Source organism: Nansenia antarctica (genome assembly GCF_963989245.1).
Source record: "Nansenia antarctica genome assembly, chromosome: 5".
In the NCBI taxonomy this organism is placed as follows: domain Eukaryota; kingdom Metazoa; phylum Chordata; class Actinopteri; order Argentiniformes; family Microstomatidae; genus Nansenia; species Nansenia antarctica.
The window spans coordinates 411,879-428,602 of record NC_137690.1 but is presented as its reverse complement, the minus strand read 5'-3'; the positions used below and the strand labels follow the sequence as shown (position 1 = coordinate 428,602).

The following is a 16,724-nucleotide window of genomic DNA, read 5'->3' as shown; positions in this document are numbered from 1 at the left end:
TGACTGTGTGGAAAAGATTCTTATTGGGGATTTGAACACGGACATGCTCAGAAATGAAGCATCCGTTTTCAAATCTTTCACTAGGTTTTCTGAATTACACGGTCTCCGTCAACAAATTACCAAACCCACTAGGGTGTGTATTTCTACTCAAACCACCATAGATCTCGTTCTAACATCGGATGAGTCCAAAATCTCCAAGAGTGGGGTTATTGTATGTGGGCTAAGTGATCATTACATGATCTTTTGCACTCGTAAAAAACATAAACCCAAGGCTGGCGGTCATAAAACTGTAACCACTAGATCCCTTAAATCCTATTTTAGTGAGGCCTTAAACCATAAACTGGAGAATCAAGACTGGTTAGATGAACTAAAATGCACACAGGTTGAAGAGGCATGGCTAGGTTTCAAAACCAAATTCCTAAATATTATTGACAGTATAGCCCCCCATGAGAACCACCAGGGTTAAAGCCCGATCGGAACCATGGATGAATTCGGACATTCTAAATGCTATGAAAGTCAGAGACCTAAAATGCTCTGAAGTTCAAAAATGCAAATCAAAATTAGTGAAACACTTAAACGAAGATCACAAAACCCACTTTGAGAAAATTAAAAAACAATGCAACAAACTATGCAATTAGGTAATTACCATGACCAAATCTGCTAAGAAAGAATACCTCGATAACAAAATCGAAGAAAACTTAAACAAACCACGTGACCTTTGGAAGCTACTTAATAGCCAACTAGGTTGCAGTCAAAAACTCAAAACCAGGTCTACAAACATCAGCATAAAATCTGGAGATTCTCTCCTTACAGACAAGCTGGATGTGGCTAAGTGCTTAAACACTTTCTTTACAACCATAGCCACTAAATTAGTTAACAATCTACCACCCCACTCAGGGCGTTATGGTGTAGAGCACATCCGTGCGTTCTACAATAAACTGGGTGTACGCAAAGATGATTTTAAACTCTCCATGGTGTCAAACGATGAGGTGTTTAAAAAGCTGGGCGCTCTACACTCAGAAAAGGCCACGGGCCATGACAATATTCCAGCCAGATTTCTAAAAGACTCAGCTGCCTCCATTACCCCAATCATCACCCACATAATAAACCTCTCCATCAAACAGGGACACGTCCCCCTTGACTTTAAAATAGCAAGGGTAACCCCACTGTATAAAAAAGGAAGCAAATTAGACCCAGGCAACTACCGACCTGTTTCTATTCTTAATTCCATCTCGAAACTTATGGAAAAAATTGTTTATGAACAGGTTGATAGGTACCTTACCGAAAAAAATCTGATGTATGAATTTCAATCAGGATTCAGAACATCCCATTCCACTGACACATGCCTTCTCTATTTGAACGACCACATCAACCATGAGGTGGACTCGGGCAAGTACTGCGGCATGGTCATGCTGGACCTCCAGAAGGCCTTCGACACAGTAGATCACCACATATTGTTAGATAAACTGAAAGCAATTGGGTTCGATAGAACATCGGTGAGCTGGATGCAATCCTACTTAGAGGGGAGGGAACAGGTGGTTAGTGTGAACGGAACACTGTCCCCCCCCCTCCCAGTGACCTGCGGCGTTCCACAAGGAAGCATATTGGGACCTTTACTGTTCCTAATATATGTGAATGACATGTCATCAGCATGTGATTGCAATTTGTTCCTGTTCGCGGATGACTCGGCTCTGCTGGTCTCTGACAGGGACATATTGCAGGTGGAAAAAGCGCTAAGCACCGAACTGAGTAGAATCTGCATCTGGCTAGCTGACAATAAACTATCAATACACCTAGGTAAAACTGAAACCATCCTATACGGATCCCCATCTAAACTCAGAAAGGCTGAACATTTTAAAATAAAAGTGGGTAACATTAATATCACAAGAAAAGAGGATATTACATACCTGGGCTCCATCTTAGAGGCAAATCTTTCCGGAGATAAAATGGCAGCAAAAGTAATCAAAAAAGTGAACCATAGAACTAGATTCTTGTACAGGATATCCTCACTTGTCAGTAAAAACACACTGAGGACCCTATCAGGAGCTCTCATTCAATGTCACTTCGACTATGCCGTAACATCATGGTACTATAGAACCACAAAGGCCCATAAAACAAGACTCCAGACAGCCCAAAATAAACTGGTTAGGCTTCTGCTAGGCCTCAACCCTAGGACACATCTAACCGCTGCTCATTTTTTTAGCCTTGATTGGCTACGAGTAGTTGACAGAGTGCAGCAGCTTGCACTGGGCCTGGTCTTCAAGATACGCTACACCACAAAGACACCCAAGTACCTGTCAACATACTTCCAAAAAGTGAACAACGTCCACACATACAACACCAGAGGAAGCTCCACGAACCACGTTCAACCGCGTTGCACCACAAACAAGGGGTTAAACTCGTTTGCAAACTATGCAGTAAAAATGTGGAACGCCCTTCCTATAATCTCAAAGGAGTGCAAAACACTGCCCACCTTCAAAACCACTCTCAAAAAACATTTACAGGAGGCTGCAATCCGTAACTGGACCCTCTAAATCAAAAATCAGATTAAAAGACCCGAACTACCCACTGTACATACTTTGTGTTTTGTCCCCCGCCCCCACCTGTGGTGTATGTCCCCACCTGTCCTACCCGCTGTACATACCTTATGTTTTGTTGTATTGTTCTTCCCATGATGGATGTATTTTTATCTTGTAGATAGTAATAGTTATTTGTCTGTATTATCTTGTAGATAGTACTAGTTTTTTTGTCTGTCTTACATGTAACGATGAATTGAGAATCAAGGACCCCAATTGAAATAAGCCAGTGGCTTTCTTGGGTTTTTATCCTTTTAGTTGACCTTGTATGTAATATGTACTTTCATGTACCTACTTCTGCAAATCTTCTAATAAAGTTTTCAATCAAATTCAATCAAAAAAAAAGCTGTCCTGAGAGATGGGCTCTACTTCCTGTTCCTGTGTGGTTACAAAAGCCTCTGAGAATGAGTAGGGAATAACAGCCAATCAGTGTGACTCTGAGCCAGCCATGTGACCAGGCTTTGATTTTATTGGCTCAGACGTGACAACAGAGATCCATGGTGACATCTTCTTAGCTTGCATAGAATGTGTTGTATCTGCAATAACGTTCATATCAATAAACAACATCTTTGTTCTCCAGCTGACTCAGTCCGACAGACCACCTGGTTCAATCAAACCTGCAGTACGTCTGGATCCACGTACGTTGATCAGTATATCGGCGATTTTAAAAAAAAAAGCCGCGATCAGGCAACTCGTGATTGGGATTCAAGCCTCAGGTGATTCCTCGAACGAGGATCAGGCTCGTGTCATCAGTGTTCACAGAAGACAGGCTTACAAATCCTCGATATGGGCGCGTGCACGCAGACATAAAGAGCCCCGAAGAGTCGATCAGTCGAAATGATACTACACTACACAGGGGTCCTACATTTGCGCAGCATTCCTACTTATTGATCTTTATGAAGACGAAAAATAAGATGTAAAATAGTGCAATACTGCTGCAATTAACAAGGCGAGGGAAATGGTTTGGCAAGAAATTGCTGACCGATTAAATGCGTAGGTCATATAACAATAGCCCCAGTTATTGTTATATGTTCATATTTTTATAAATGAATATTTATTACAGTGGTGATATCAGCAGCAGGCTACATACAGTCATAGTGTCACGATAGCCTAGTGGTATTGACCGCTGCCATGGTATTAGTTCGTCATTTTAAGACGGTGGTTCAAATCCCTCTTCTGACACACTTTTTATTGCATTTCGTTGTCTGAATCTAATCTAAAATCTCATCTAAAAAAGTATGTAGGCTATACAATTATGGTGTAGGCTAATTTACAAGAACTGACATGATTACAATGGTGTTTGAAGCCTTTCTGAGTAGTAAATGATGTTCTTCTAACTGGACCCTTGATTTGGCATAGATATTTTTTCCTTATGATTACTGATGGATAGATGATCCACTGAGACAGATATATATTGTAAATCGATTTGCATGAAGGCTTCGGTTAAATGTAAATAAAGAAAGAAATAAAAAACATTAAATTAAATCAAGTATCAAACGGGCAACCTTCGGACCTCTAGCTGGCTGCCTTAACCCCTGCGCCAAACACACCACTGTGATGATGGCAATGCAAGTTGATAGACATACCTATTTATTTATTTTTGTACACTTTTTTATTTATCTATCTATCTATCTATCACACTTTCAAAATATCGAGTTATCTATCACACAATCAAACTATCTATCTATCTATCTATCGATCGATCACACTTTCAAATTATCAAATGATCGATCTATCACACAGTCAAACTATCTATCTATCTATCTCGTAAAAAGTGGGAACTAATATTCCAACAACTGCAAGGATGTAGTTTCCGCCTGTGAGACATTTTTGACGCACGTATTACCCGATGATTCCAGGAACATCACTGAAGATGTGTCCAGAGGCATCAGTAGATGTACACAGCATAGCAACCATGTATGTACACAGCATAGCAACCAAGCAGCCAATTATTTGAGCCACATTGATGGAACCGAACGCAAGCTGAAATTATCGCCGATTAGAAGATAATCAGCCTTCTAGGAATCGGCCCCCGGTAAGGGTGGGTGTGGTCTGGGTTCAGCTTCTCTGACTCTAAACACAACACACTGTATTAACAACTGGGGGTCATTCCACTAAAGGTGGATCAGTTTAGCGGCGCTATAAATAAATGCGGCGCTCAGGGAACTCGAGATTGGATTTCAAGCCTCAGGTGATTCCTCGAATGAGGATCAGCCTTGTGTCATCAGTGTTCACAGAAGACAGGCTTACAAATCTTCGATATGGGCGCGTGCACGCAGACATACGCAGCCCAGAAGAGTCGATCTGTCGAAATGAAGATACTCCACTCTGCAGGGGTACTACATTTGCGCAGCATTCCGAATTATTGATTTTTTATGAAGACGGAAAAATAAGATGTAAAATAGTGCAATACTGCCGCAATTAACAAGGCGAGGGAAATGGTTTGGCAAGAAATTGCTGACCGATTAAATGCGTAGGTCATACTAGCCCCAGTTATTGTTATATGTTCATATTTTAATAAATGAATATTTACTACTGTGGTGATATGAGCAGCAGGCTACAAACCGTCATATCGCCACAATGGCCTAGTGGTATCGACCGCTGCCATAGGATTTATTTGTCATTTTATATCAGTGGTTCGAATCCCTCTTCAGGCGCACTTTTTACTGCATTTCGTTGTCTGAATCTAATCTAAAATCTCATCTAAAAAAGTATGTAGGCTATAAAATTATGGTGCAGGCTAATTTACAAGAACTGACACGATTACAATGGTGTTTGAAACCTTTGCATGAAATCTTCGGTTAAATGTAAAAAAAAAAAAAATGAATGACTTAGTCAAGTCTCGAACTCGCAACCTTTGGAACTCGAGTCCGCAGCCTTAACCACTACGCCAGCCAGACCGCTGTCATGACGGCAATGCAAGTTGAGACAATTACTTCTTTTTTTTTTTACACTCTTTTCTTTATCTATCTATCACACTTTCAAAATATCAAGTTATCTATCACACAATCAAACTATCTATCGATCGATCACACTTTCAAAATATCAAATTATCTATCTATCACACAGTCAAACTATCTAATCTATCTATCTCATGTGAAGTGGGAACTAATATTTCCTAAAAGACACATGAGGAACTTTCGTTCAGGGTTTAGTTTCCGCCTGTGAGCCTTTTTTGACGCACGGATGACTATAGCCTGTGTTTTAGCCTGGTCGGGACCAGGCTAATTATATCTGACTCAGAAGGAGCTCAACCAAGCAGCGAATTATTTGAGCCACATTGATGGCACCGAACGCAAGCTAACATTTTCGAGGCTTAGAACTTTATCGAGGCTTAGAACTTTATCGAGCTTTGTGGAATAGGGCCCTGGTCTGGGTTCAGCTTCTGTGTTCAACATCCCCAAATTGTCTCATGTCACCCCCCTCCTTCGCACCCTTCACTGGCTCCCAGTAGCAGCTCGCATCAGATTCAAGACCCTGGTGCTTGCCTACCAGGCAGCTAAAGGGACAGCCCATGCCTACCTGAAGGAAATGGTCACCCCCCAAACTTCAGCCCGTTCCCTCCGCTCCTCCACCTCTGCTGGCCAACTGGCCCCACCACCTCTACACCACCACCTCTACACCACCACCTCGACACCAACACGGCAGTCACGCCGCCCGGTCACGTCTCTTCACGTCACTGGCTCCCCGCTGGTGGAATGAGCTTCCCACGGCTGTCAGAACTGCAGTCACTACCCATCTTCTGCCGTAGACTGAAGACCCATCTCTTCAGGCTACACCTACGACTTCACCCCCGTCCACCCCAGCAACTCCATCGTAAAGTTTGCAGACGACACCACTGTGGTTGGCTGCATCTCGGGGGGGGACGAGGCGGTGTTACGTTTCGCTAAAGGTTCTGTATGTATACAATAGTGTCGGATCCAGGTGCGGTGTAAGTAAAGAATGAGACGGAGATATAATAAAATAAAGATTCTCTTTACTGAGACGTATGGTTCGCAGGTACAAACATAAACTTTTAGATGGAACAACAAAAGGGGAGCAGTAGGGCTCAGCACGTAGGCAATAATAACTAAGGCACTGCGGTCAATAATAAAGTGCACGGAAACTAAAGTTTGAGCAAAGGGCTCCAAAAGAGGTACAAGGTTGCAAACCAGCAAACAAAGTCAAAGTTCAATTACGTTCCGGGTAACGGATACGTGAAGTGGTAATACGTACACAGGATACTGAAGCATTCCAAACGGGGTAACACAGGTGATCGACTGACAAGGGAACAAGGAAATGGGACACACCTATATACACAGACAAACACTCACAGGTGACAACAATCAACAGATAATTAGTCCAGGGCTGGAGCACTGTCGCTCTTCGACCAGTAGAGGCGATGGGGAGTCCTCTTCGCTGACCCCCCTTGTAACAGTGCCCCCCCCTGACGAACGGCACCAGAAGTTCACCCGGGTGCCTCGGGATGGAGCGGGCGAAAGTCCGTGATGAGGCTCGGATCTAGAATATCCCGCCGAGGCACCCAGGTACGCTCCTCAGGCCCATAACCCTCCCAGTCCACCAGGAATTGGAGGGCCCTCCCCACCTTCCGGCAGTCAATAATCCTGTTAACCGTGTAGGCAGGTTGTCCATCAATGAGACGGGGCGGGGGGGCGGGGCGGGGTGGAGGGGCCATGGGGGAGAAAACAACGGGCTTGAGGAGTGATACATGGAAGGTGGGGTGAACTCGCATGGAGGGTGGGAGTAGCAGTCTGTAGGCCACGGCATTGACCCGCCGCACCACCTTAAACGGCCCCACGAAGCGAGGAGCCAACTTGCGTGACTCCACCCGGAGGGGGAGATCCCGGGTAGACAGCCAGACCCTCTGACCAGGACGGAAGACCGGGGCCGGACGGCGCCTGCGGTTGGCCTGGCGTTGGGACCTGTCCGAAGCCCGCACAAGCGCCGCCCTTACCCGCCTCCAGGTACGGCGACAGCGGCTGACATGGGCTTGGACCGATGGTACAGCTGCCTCCTCCTCCTGCTCAGGGAAAAGGGGGGGCTGATACCCGTACTGGCATTGGAAAGGGGAGAGGCCAGTGGAGGAGCAGAGGAGGGTGTTGTGGGCGTATTCAGCCCACGCCAGCCGCCGGTTCCATGTCGCCGGATTGCTGGAGACGTAGCACCTCAAGACCCCCTCCAGGTCCTGGTTGACGCGCTCCGTCTGCCCATTGGATTGGGGGTGGAACCCGGAGGACAGGCTAACGGAGGCGCCAAGGCTGGTGGCGAATGCCTTCCAGAACCTGGAGGCGAATTGAGGACCCCGGTCGGATACCATGTCCAGGGGTAGTCCGTGCACTCGGAAGACATGCTGGACCACTAGCTCCGCCGTCTCTTGGGCCGTGGGGAGTTTGGGGAGGGGGATGAAGTGCGCCGCCTTCGAGAACCGGTCTACCACCACAAGTATGGCGGTGAACCCATCAGATGGGGGTAGACCCGATATAAAATCGAGGGCTATGTGCGACCAGGGACGTTTGGGGATGGACAGGGGGTGTAGGAGTCCCGGCGGCCGTTGCCGGGAGGCTTTACTGCGCGCGCATAGAGCACAGGCTGCCACAAACGCACGCGTGTCCCCCTCCGCTGTGGGCCACCAGAACCTCCTTCGTATGAAGTCCAATGTCCTGGTGGCCCCTGGGTGACTGGTGAGGGAGGAGGCGTGCGCCCACTGCAGCAGTCGTGCGCGCGCAGTCCTCGGAACGTAAAGCCTCCCCGGTGGACCCCCGCCCGGGTCAGGCTCCCGCCTCAGCGCTGTTCTCACTACCCTGTCGATTCCCCAGGACACGGGGGCGACGACCAGGCCAGTGGGGACGATCGAATCCGTACTCTCCACCAGGTCCACAGGATCGAACTGCCTCGACAGTGCATCGGGCTTGGTGTTCTTAGAGCCCGGTCGATAGGAGATCGTGAACTGGAACCTGGTGAAGAATAACGCCCACCTGGCCTGTCGGGAGTTGAGGCGTTTGGCCCCCTGGATATAGGCCAGGATCTTGTGGTCCGTCCAAACTATAAAAGGGTGCGCGGCCCCCTCCAACCAGTGCCTCCATTCCACCAGCGCGAGTTTGATGGCCAGCAACTCGCGGTTCCCCACGTCGTAGTTGCGCTCCGGCGCGGACAGCCTGCGAGAAAAAAAGGCACAGGGGTGAGTCTTACTGTCTTTAGTAGCCCTTTGTGAGAGAACCGCCCCCACTGCAATGTCCGAAGCGTCCACCTCCACTACGAACGGTTGGGACGGGTCCGGGTGCACCAGGATGGGCGCTGAGGTGAAGCGCTGTTTTAATGCCGTGAAAGCGGTGTCCGCCTCCGGGGACCAAGAAAAGGGGCGTAGGCTAGTCTGGGTGAGGGCTGTCAACGGGGCCGCTAAGGCGCTAAACCCGCGAATGAACCTCCTATAAAAGTTTGCGAAACCCAAAAAGCGTTGTAAGTGCTTGAGAGAGGAGGGTCGTGGCCAGTCCAACACCGCACTGACCTTTCCGGGATCCATTAGTAAATTCCCCTTGTCCACCACGAAGCCCAGAAAGGAGACAGTGTCCACATGGAACTCGCACTTCTCCACTTTAACAAAAAGTTTGTGATGGAGAAGGCGTTCGAGCACCTGTCGCACATGTATTCGGTGTTGGGCTAGGTCCTTGGAAAAAATTACAATGTCGTCGAGGTAGATGAACACCGAGTGGTCGAGGAGGTCTCGTAGGACATCATTAACGAGCGCTTGAAATACCGCTGGCGCGTTGGCAAGGCCGAACGGCATTACTAAGTACTCGTAATGTCCTCTGGGGGTGTTAAAAGCTGTTTTCCACTCGTCCCCCTCCCGGATCCTCACTAAGTTGTACGCGTTTCGTAAGTCCAGCTTAGTGAAGACCCGGGCCCCCTGCAAGGACTCAAAGGCCGTCGTCATCAACGGAAGGGGGTATCTGTTTTTCACCGTGACGTTGTTTAACCCCCTATAGTCGATGCACGGCCGCTGCCCCCCGTCCTTCTTGGCCACAAAGAAAAACCCTGCACCCGCCGGGGAGGTGGAAGGGCGAATGTGGCCCGCGGCGAGTGCGTCGTCGATGTACTCCTTCATGGCCAGGGTCTCAGGACCGGAGAGGGAGAACAATCTCCCCCGAGGGGGCGTGGTGCCGGGCAGGAGGTCGATGGCACAGTCGTAAGCCCTGTGGGAGGGTAGTTCCCTAGCCCGCTGCTTACTAAAAACCTCCCCCAGATCCCAATAGACCTGGGGAACGCCCACTACGGCCGGAGTCACTGGAATGTCTGTAGACCCCGCCGCTAGCGTGGAAAAGGGTCTAGGGGCTGTAGCTAGGGAGTGGGAAGGGACTGGGAATGGGGTTGGCAACGAGACTGGGAAATGGAGTGGGGTTCTGGGAGGGTTGGTGATTCGCCCCGTGGACCAGTTAATGTTGTGGTTGTGCACCGCCAGCCAGGGGTGCCCCAGGACCAGAGGACAGTCAGGAGACTCAATAATAAAAAACTGGATCAGCTCCCACTGTTCTCGCTCTACCTGGATACGAATAGGTGGTGTGCACTGGGTAATGAAGCCGGTCCCCAGAGGCCGGCCGTCCAGGGCGCGGACCGGTAATGGAACGGGAAGGTCCTTGAGAGCTAGTCCCCACTCGTGGGCTAAGCCCGTGTCCATAAGGTTCCCCGCCGCTCCCGAGTCCACCAACGCCCACACCCGTCGTATGCGGCGTCCCCCCTCTAACGTTACCCCCAAAAAAGTCCGGTGATCGCCCATTGCGGAAGGTGATTCATGGCTCACCAATGCCCCTCCCGACATTAGCGAGCCCTCCCGTTTCCCGGCTTCTCCGGGCATGTAGCGACTAGGTGTCCAGCCCGCCCGCAATACAGACAGCGCCCCTCTCTCTGACGCCGCTGTCGCTCGGTCTGGGAAAGGCGTGCCGCTCCTAACTGCATTGGCTCATCGTAGGTGGGCTCCTCCATGAAGCCACTGGGTGGTTTCACACCCGGCGTTAGGTGGGAGGGCGCGCCCCTAGCCGAGCCTCTCTCGCGGTCCCGCTCCCGGCGTCTATTATCCACCCGCCGAGAGAGGTCGACTAAGTCGTCCAGCTGCTCAGGCAGCTCTCGGAAGGACAACTCGTCCTTCATGACCTCCGAGAGCCCCTGAGCATACAGGACGACCACAGCGCGCTCCTCCCACCCGGTCTCTCTGGCCAGGGTGCGGAACTCCACGGAATAGTCCGCCACCGTGCGATGACCCTGTCGACAGGCGGTGAGTCTCCTGCCTGCCTCGTAGGTAGAGAGTACCCGGGTGTGATCGAAGACTTTCCGCAGCTCTGCTATGAAGAGCTGGGAACTGGCACATATCGCAGTCCCCCTCTCCCACTCTGCCGTCGCCCAGGACAGGGCACGTCCCGTTAGCAGAGTGGTGATATAGGCCACCCGGGACTGCTCGGTGGGAAAGGAGGCCGGCTGTAGGTTGAACACTAAGGTGCACTGTGTGATGAACTCTCGGCAGCCCTCTGGACGTCCGTCGTACCTCTCTGGAGGTGGAAGGCGAGGCTCACGAGGTGTAGGCGGAGGTGTAGGGACCAGTAGTGGAGGTAGGGCTGCTGCGGCGTTGGCTGCGGCGGCGACCAGTTCAGCATTGTCCTGGCGGTCCACCAGGCTCTGGACGGTGAGGGACAGCTGGCGGAGATGTTCACTCATCTCACTGAGGAGACGCTCATGCTGGGTCAGCATGGCACCTTGGGTGGCCAGTACGGTGCGAAGGTGCACTACATCCGCTGGATCCATAGTGGTCAGTCGATCTGTTACGTTTCGCTAAAGGTTCTGTATGTATACAATAGTGTCGGATCCAGGTGCGGTGTAAGTAAAGAATGAGACGGAGATATAATAAAATAAAGATTCTCTTTACTGAGACGTATGGTTCGCAGGTACAAACATAAACTTTTAGATGGAACAACAAAAGGGGAGCAGTAGGGCTCAGCACGTAGGCAATAATAACTAAGGCACTGCGGTCAATAATAAAGTGCACGGAAACTAAGGTTTGAGCAAAGGGCTCCAAAAGAGGTACAAGGTTGCAAACCAGCAAACAAAGTCAAAGTTCAATTACGTTCCGGGTAACGGATACGTGAAGTGGTAATACGTACACAGGATACTGAAGCATTCCAAACGGGGTAACACAGGTGATCGACTGACAAGGGAACAAGGAAATGGGACACACCTATATACACAGACAAACACTCACAGGTGACAACAATCAACAGATAATTAGTCCAGGGCTGGAGCACTGTCGCTCTTCGACCAGTAGAGGCGATGGGGAGTCCTCTTCGCTGACCCCCCTTGTAACAAGGCGGCGTACAGGGATGAGGTAGAGCAGCTGAGCAAGCTGTGCAAGGTTAACAACCTGCTGCTGAACCAGTCAAAGACCCAGGAAATCATCGTGGACTTCAGGAGGAAAAAATCTGAGGTCCAGCCCCTGCTCATCGACGGAGGGAGCGTGGAGAGAGTCTCAACCCTCCGATTCTTGGGGGTGCACATACAGGATGACCTGTCCTGGAAGAACAACACAGCAGCCATCATCAAGAAGGCTCAACAGCGGCTCTTCTTCCTGAGAGTCCTCAGGAAAGACCACATCGGACAGGAGATGCTGGTGGCCTTCTACCGCTGCGCAGTGGAGAGCATCCTCACCTACTGCATCTGCATCTGGTTCTCCAGCTGCACAGCCGCAGAGAGGAATGCGCTACAGAGAGTCGTGAGATCGGCCCAGAAGATCACCGGCGCCCCCCTCCCCTCTCTGGAAGAGCTGTACAACACACGCTGCCTCAGGAAGGCCTCCAAGATCTCCAGAGACCCATCCCACCCTGGGTACGAACACTTTGCTCGGCTGCCCTCAAACAGGCGGTTCAGGACCATGTTCGCAAGGACAAACAGACTGAAGCTCAGCTTCTACCCCAGGGCCATTCAGGCCCTGAACACAGCAAAGACCTAGGTTCTAGGCCCTGGACAATCTCGACAAATTGATGGCTGCTACTAGATTGAAATCAAGTGTAATACTGAAACACAAATGTGTACATTTCAAACCTGCAAACTGCGACACTTTAAATGAATGTGCAATAACACTATGTGCAATATGACAACCCTAGGGTACATAAGGTTCAGAGAATAGGAAATGTTAGAATAGGTATAGCATAGCATAGATTACAGCACAGTGTTTTATTTGTATAGTATAGTATAGTGGATAGTGTACATAGCCTTTATTTATGTAAACCAGCTCCTTTCCCTTCTTGTTTTTTTTTGGTTTCTTTCCTAGCACCAGGGGAGCCCCCCCTCCCAAATTTCGTTGTTTGGTACCTGTACTATAGCAATGACAATAAAGACCATTCATTTATTCATTCATTCAACTGTCCCGCCTCCTAAAGACTTTATTTATTTTATTTTACCTTTATTTTACCAGGCGAGACAATTAAGAACAAAATTCTTATTTACAATGCCGGCCTGCCTCATAAGGGGAAAGGGGAGGAGGGCTGAAAGATAAAACATGTTAAAAACAAAGCAACAATAAGCATTAAACACAGGCATGTAACACAAACAATACAACAAAGAACTAACAGACATTAAGACTAGAATACAACAGTAAGCACAAAAAGCAGACAGGCAACACAAAACAATACAATACAACAAAACGCACTGGGACACAGCCAAGCAAACACAACAATACAGGAATAAGCACTGATACACAGTCAGGGAAAAGACAATAATACAACAATAAGCGCTGGGACACGACCAATCAACACAGCAATACAACATAGACACTAAGACAGCCAGTAAACAAACCAATACACACTGAGACACAGTCAAGACCTCCACAGTCAAGACCTCCACAGTCAAGACCTCCACAGTCAAGACCTAAGGCTACACCTTAACTGTCCCTCCTGAAGACCTCCATCTCTTCAGGCTTTCACCTTAACTGTCCCTCCTAAAGACCTCCATCTATTCAGGCTACACCTTAACTGTCCCTCCTAAAGACCTCCATCTATTCAGGCTACACCTTAACTGTCCCTCCTGAAGACCTCCATCTCTTCAGGCTACAGCTCAACTGTCCCTCCTGAGACATCTACTTAACCTCCCCTACCCCCCTGTACAGTTTCTCCAGTGTCTTAATAAAATAATTAAAATCTTCCTTCCAGCATGACGACTGCCAATGGCCCCAGGCCTGAGCATAGATGACTTCAGATGATTCACTAACTTAACCCAATAATTAATCAATAATACCAATGTAAATAATCACAGAAACCGGAGCTGATGATTGACCACAAGACAGACCCTTTATTGAGAACAAAGAGTTAGTTTGCAAAGCAACTCCTGACCTACTCAAAACCCACCACCTTTAAACCTTCCCATAGTGACCCCCCCCCCACACACACACACACACACACACACACACACGCACACACACACACACACACACACGCACACACACACACACACACACACACACACACACACACACACACACACACACGCACACACACCTGACATAATTCTGCTTGTGAGCCTTGAACACAGTGACTTGTGTTTTTTTAAAGTTTTTTTAAAAAGTTTTTTTTCTTTCCTAACACCAGGGGAGCCACCCCTCCTAAATGTCGTTGTTTGGTACCTGTACTGTAGCAATGAAATGACAATAAAGACCATTCATTCATTCATTCATACCTTGCCTGAAGCTCCACCCTCTAACCTGCTGAGGTAATCAGTGGAGAGCAGAAGTGAACCACACAGAAGGCTAACATTCAGCTCTCTGGTGCTGCCGTTCACTAGCATGACCCACAACATCACATATGTAGGACTCTCTGAAGGACTTTACACTCATTTACCATCAACATTCAAAACAACCACCAAGGAAGAAGCAACACCGTCTCAATCTGGATTTGACTTCCTACTGACTTCAACACGGTGAGTTTTCAGAAGTGAACTTTCACCTCAGAAGCCATTACAGGGGAGACGGAGGTGGTGAGAGAATGGCGTCTAAACCCTCTCTCTCTGAGGAGAATCTCTCCTGTTCTGTGTGCTGTGACATCTTCAAGGATCCTGTTGTCCTCCGTTGTAGCCACAGCTTCTGTAAAACCTGTCTGCAGGAATTCTGGAAACATAAAGACACTCAGGAATGTCCAATGTGCAGGAAAAGATCATCCAGGCATCCTCCTTGTAACCTGGTGTTAAAGAACCTGTGTGAGGACTTCTTTCAGGAGAGAAGTCAGAGAGCTGCAGCAGGGTCTGAGGTGCTCTGCAGTCTGCACAGTGAGAAACTCAAGCTCTTCTGTCTGGAGGATAAACAGCCCATCTGTGTGATTTGTCAGACTGCAAAACAGCATAAAAAACATGACTGTTGCCCAGTAGATGAAGCTGTACTGGATCATAAGAGTGAACTCCAGACTGCACTGGAACCCTTAAAGGAGAAGCTGAAGACCTTTCAAGAGGTTAAACTGACTTGTGATGAAACAGCTAAACATATTGAGAGCCAGGCCCAGCGCACAGAGAGGCAGATGAAGGAGCAGTTTGAGAAGCTTCACCAGTTTCTACGAGATGAAGAGAGAGTCAGGATCGCTGCACTGAGGGAGGAAGAGGAGCAGAAGAGTCAGGTGATGAAGAGGAAGATTGAGGGGCTGAGCGGAGAGATATCATCACTTTCAGACACAATCAGAGCCATGGAGGAGGAGCTAAAAGCTGATGACATCACATTCCTGCTGAACTTCAAGGCCTCCATGGACAGAGCCCAGAGCACACTGCCGGATCCAGAGAAGGTTTCAGGAGCGCTGATAGACGTGGCAAAGCACCTGGGCAACCTGCAGTTCAGAGTCTGGGAGAAGATGCAGGGAATAGTGGAATACACTCCTGTGATTCTGGACCCCAACACTGCCAACCCACGTCTCATCCTGTCTGATGATCTGACCAGTGTGACACTCAGAGTAGAGGAACAGCAGCCTCCTGACAACCCAGAGAGGTTTGACTCCTATCCTGTGGTCCTGGGCTCTGAGGGCTTTGATTGATTGATTGAAAACTTTATTAGAAGATTTGCAGAAGTAGGTACATGAAAGTACATATTACATACAAGGTCAACTAAAAGGATAAAAACCCAAGAAAGCCACTGGCTTATTTCAATTGGGGTCCTTGATTTTCAATTCATCGTTACATGTAAGACAGACAGGAAAAAAAAGAAAAAAAACTAGTACTATCTACAAGATAATACAGACAAATAACTATTACTATCTACAAGATAAGAATACATCCATCATGGGAAGAACAATACTAGATATACAATACAACAAAACATCAGGTATGTACAGCGGGTAGGACAGGTGGGGACATACACCACAGGTGGGGGCGGGGGACAAAACACAAAGTATGTACAGTGGGTAGTTCGGGTCTTTTAATCTGATTTTTGATTTAGAGGGTCCAGTTACGGATTGCAGCCTCCTGTAAATGTTTTTTGAGAGTGGTTTTGAAGGTGGGCAGTGTTTTGCACTCCTTTAAGATTATAGGAAGGGCGTTCCACATTTTTACTGCATAGTTTGCAAATGAGTTTAACCCCTTGTTTGTGGTGCAACGCGGTTGAACGTGGTTCGTGGAGCTTCCTCTGGTGTTGTATGTGTGGACGTTGTTCACTTTTTGGAAGTATGTTGACAGGTACTTGGGTGTCTTTGTGGTGTAGCGTATCTTGAAGACCAGGCCCAGTGCAAGCTGCTGCACTCTGTCAACTACTCAGGGACACACAGCTGGGACGTTGAGGTAGGGGGGAATATATTCTATAACCTGGGTGTGATGACAGAGTCTGCAGACAGGAAGGGAGACTCAGGCTTTTGGCGTAGATCCTGGTGGCTTCGGTTTTTTGATGGGATGTTTTATACACGTGTTCCAGGTGGTCGATACACTCACCTCACAGTGAGGCAGAACCCCCAGAGGGTCAGAGTGCAGCTGGACTGGGACAGAGGAGAGCTGTCATTCTCTGACCCTGACACTAACACACACCTACACACACTCACACACACCTTCACTGAGAAAGTATTTCCATTTATCAGGAATGTTTGTAACCTTCATCCTCTGAGGGTGTTACCAGTGAAGGTGTCTGTATCTATTGTTACTCCCTCTGTCTGA

General features: G+C 48.4%; 1 protein-coding gene across 1 annotated transcript; it reads left to right on the top strand.

The window, feature by feature from the left end:
- Window positions 1-14,590: 14,590 nt before the first annotated feature.
- On the top strand, window positions 14,591-16,724 carry LOC308158734 (E3 ubiquitin-protein ligase TRIM35-like; the record flags this gene model as incomplete). Its single annotated transcript, XM_080532427.1, has 2 exons — window positions 14,591-15,614; window positions 16,336-16,724. The coding sequence occupies 2 exons, from the start codon at window positions 14,591-14,593 to the stop codon at window positions 16,722-16,724; spliced, it is 1,413 nt and encodes a 470-aa protein (XP_080388553.1).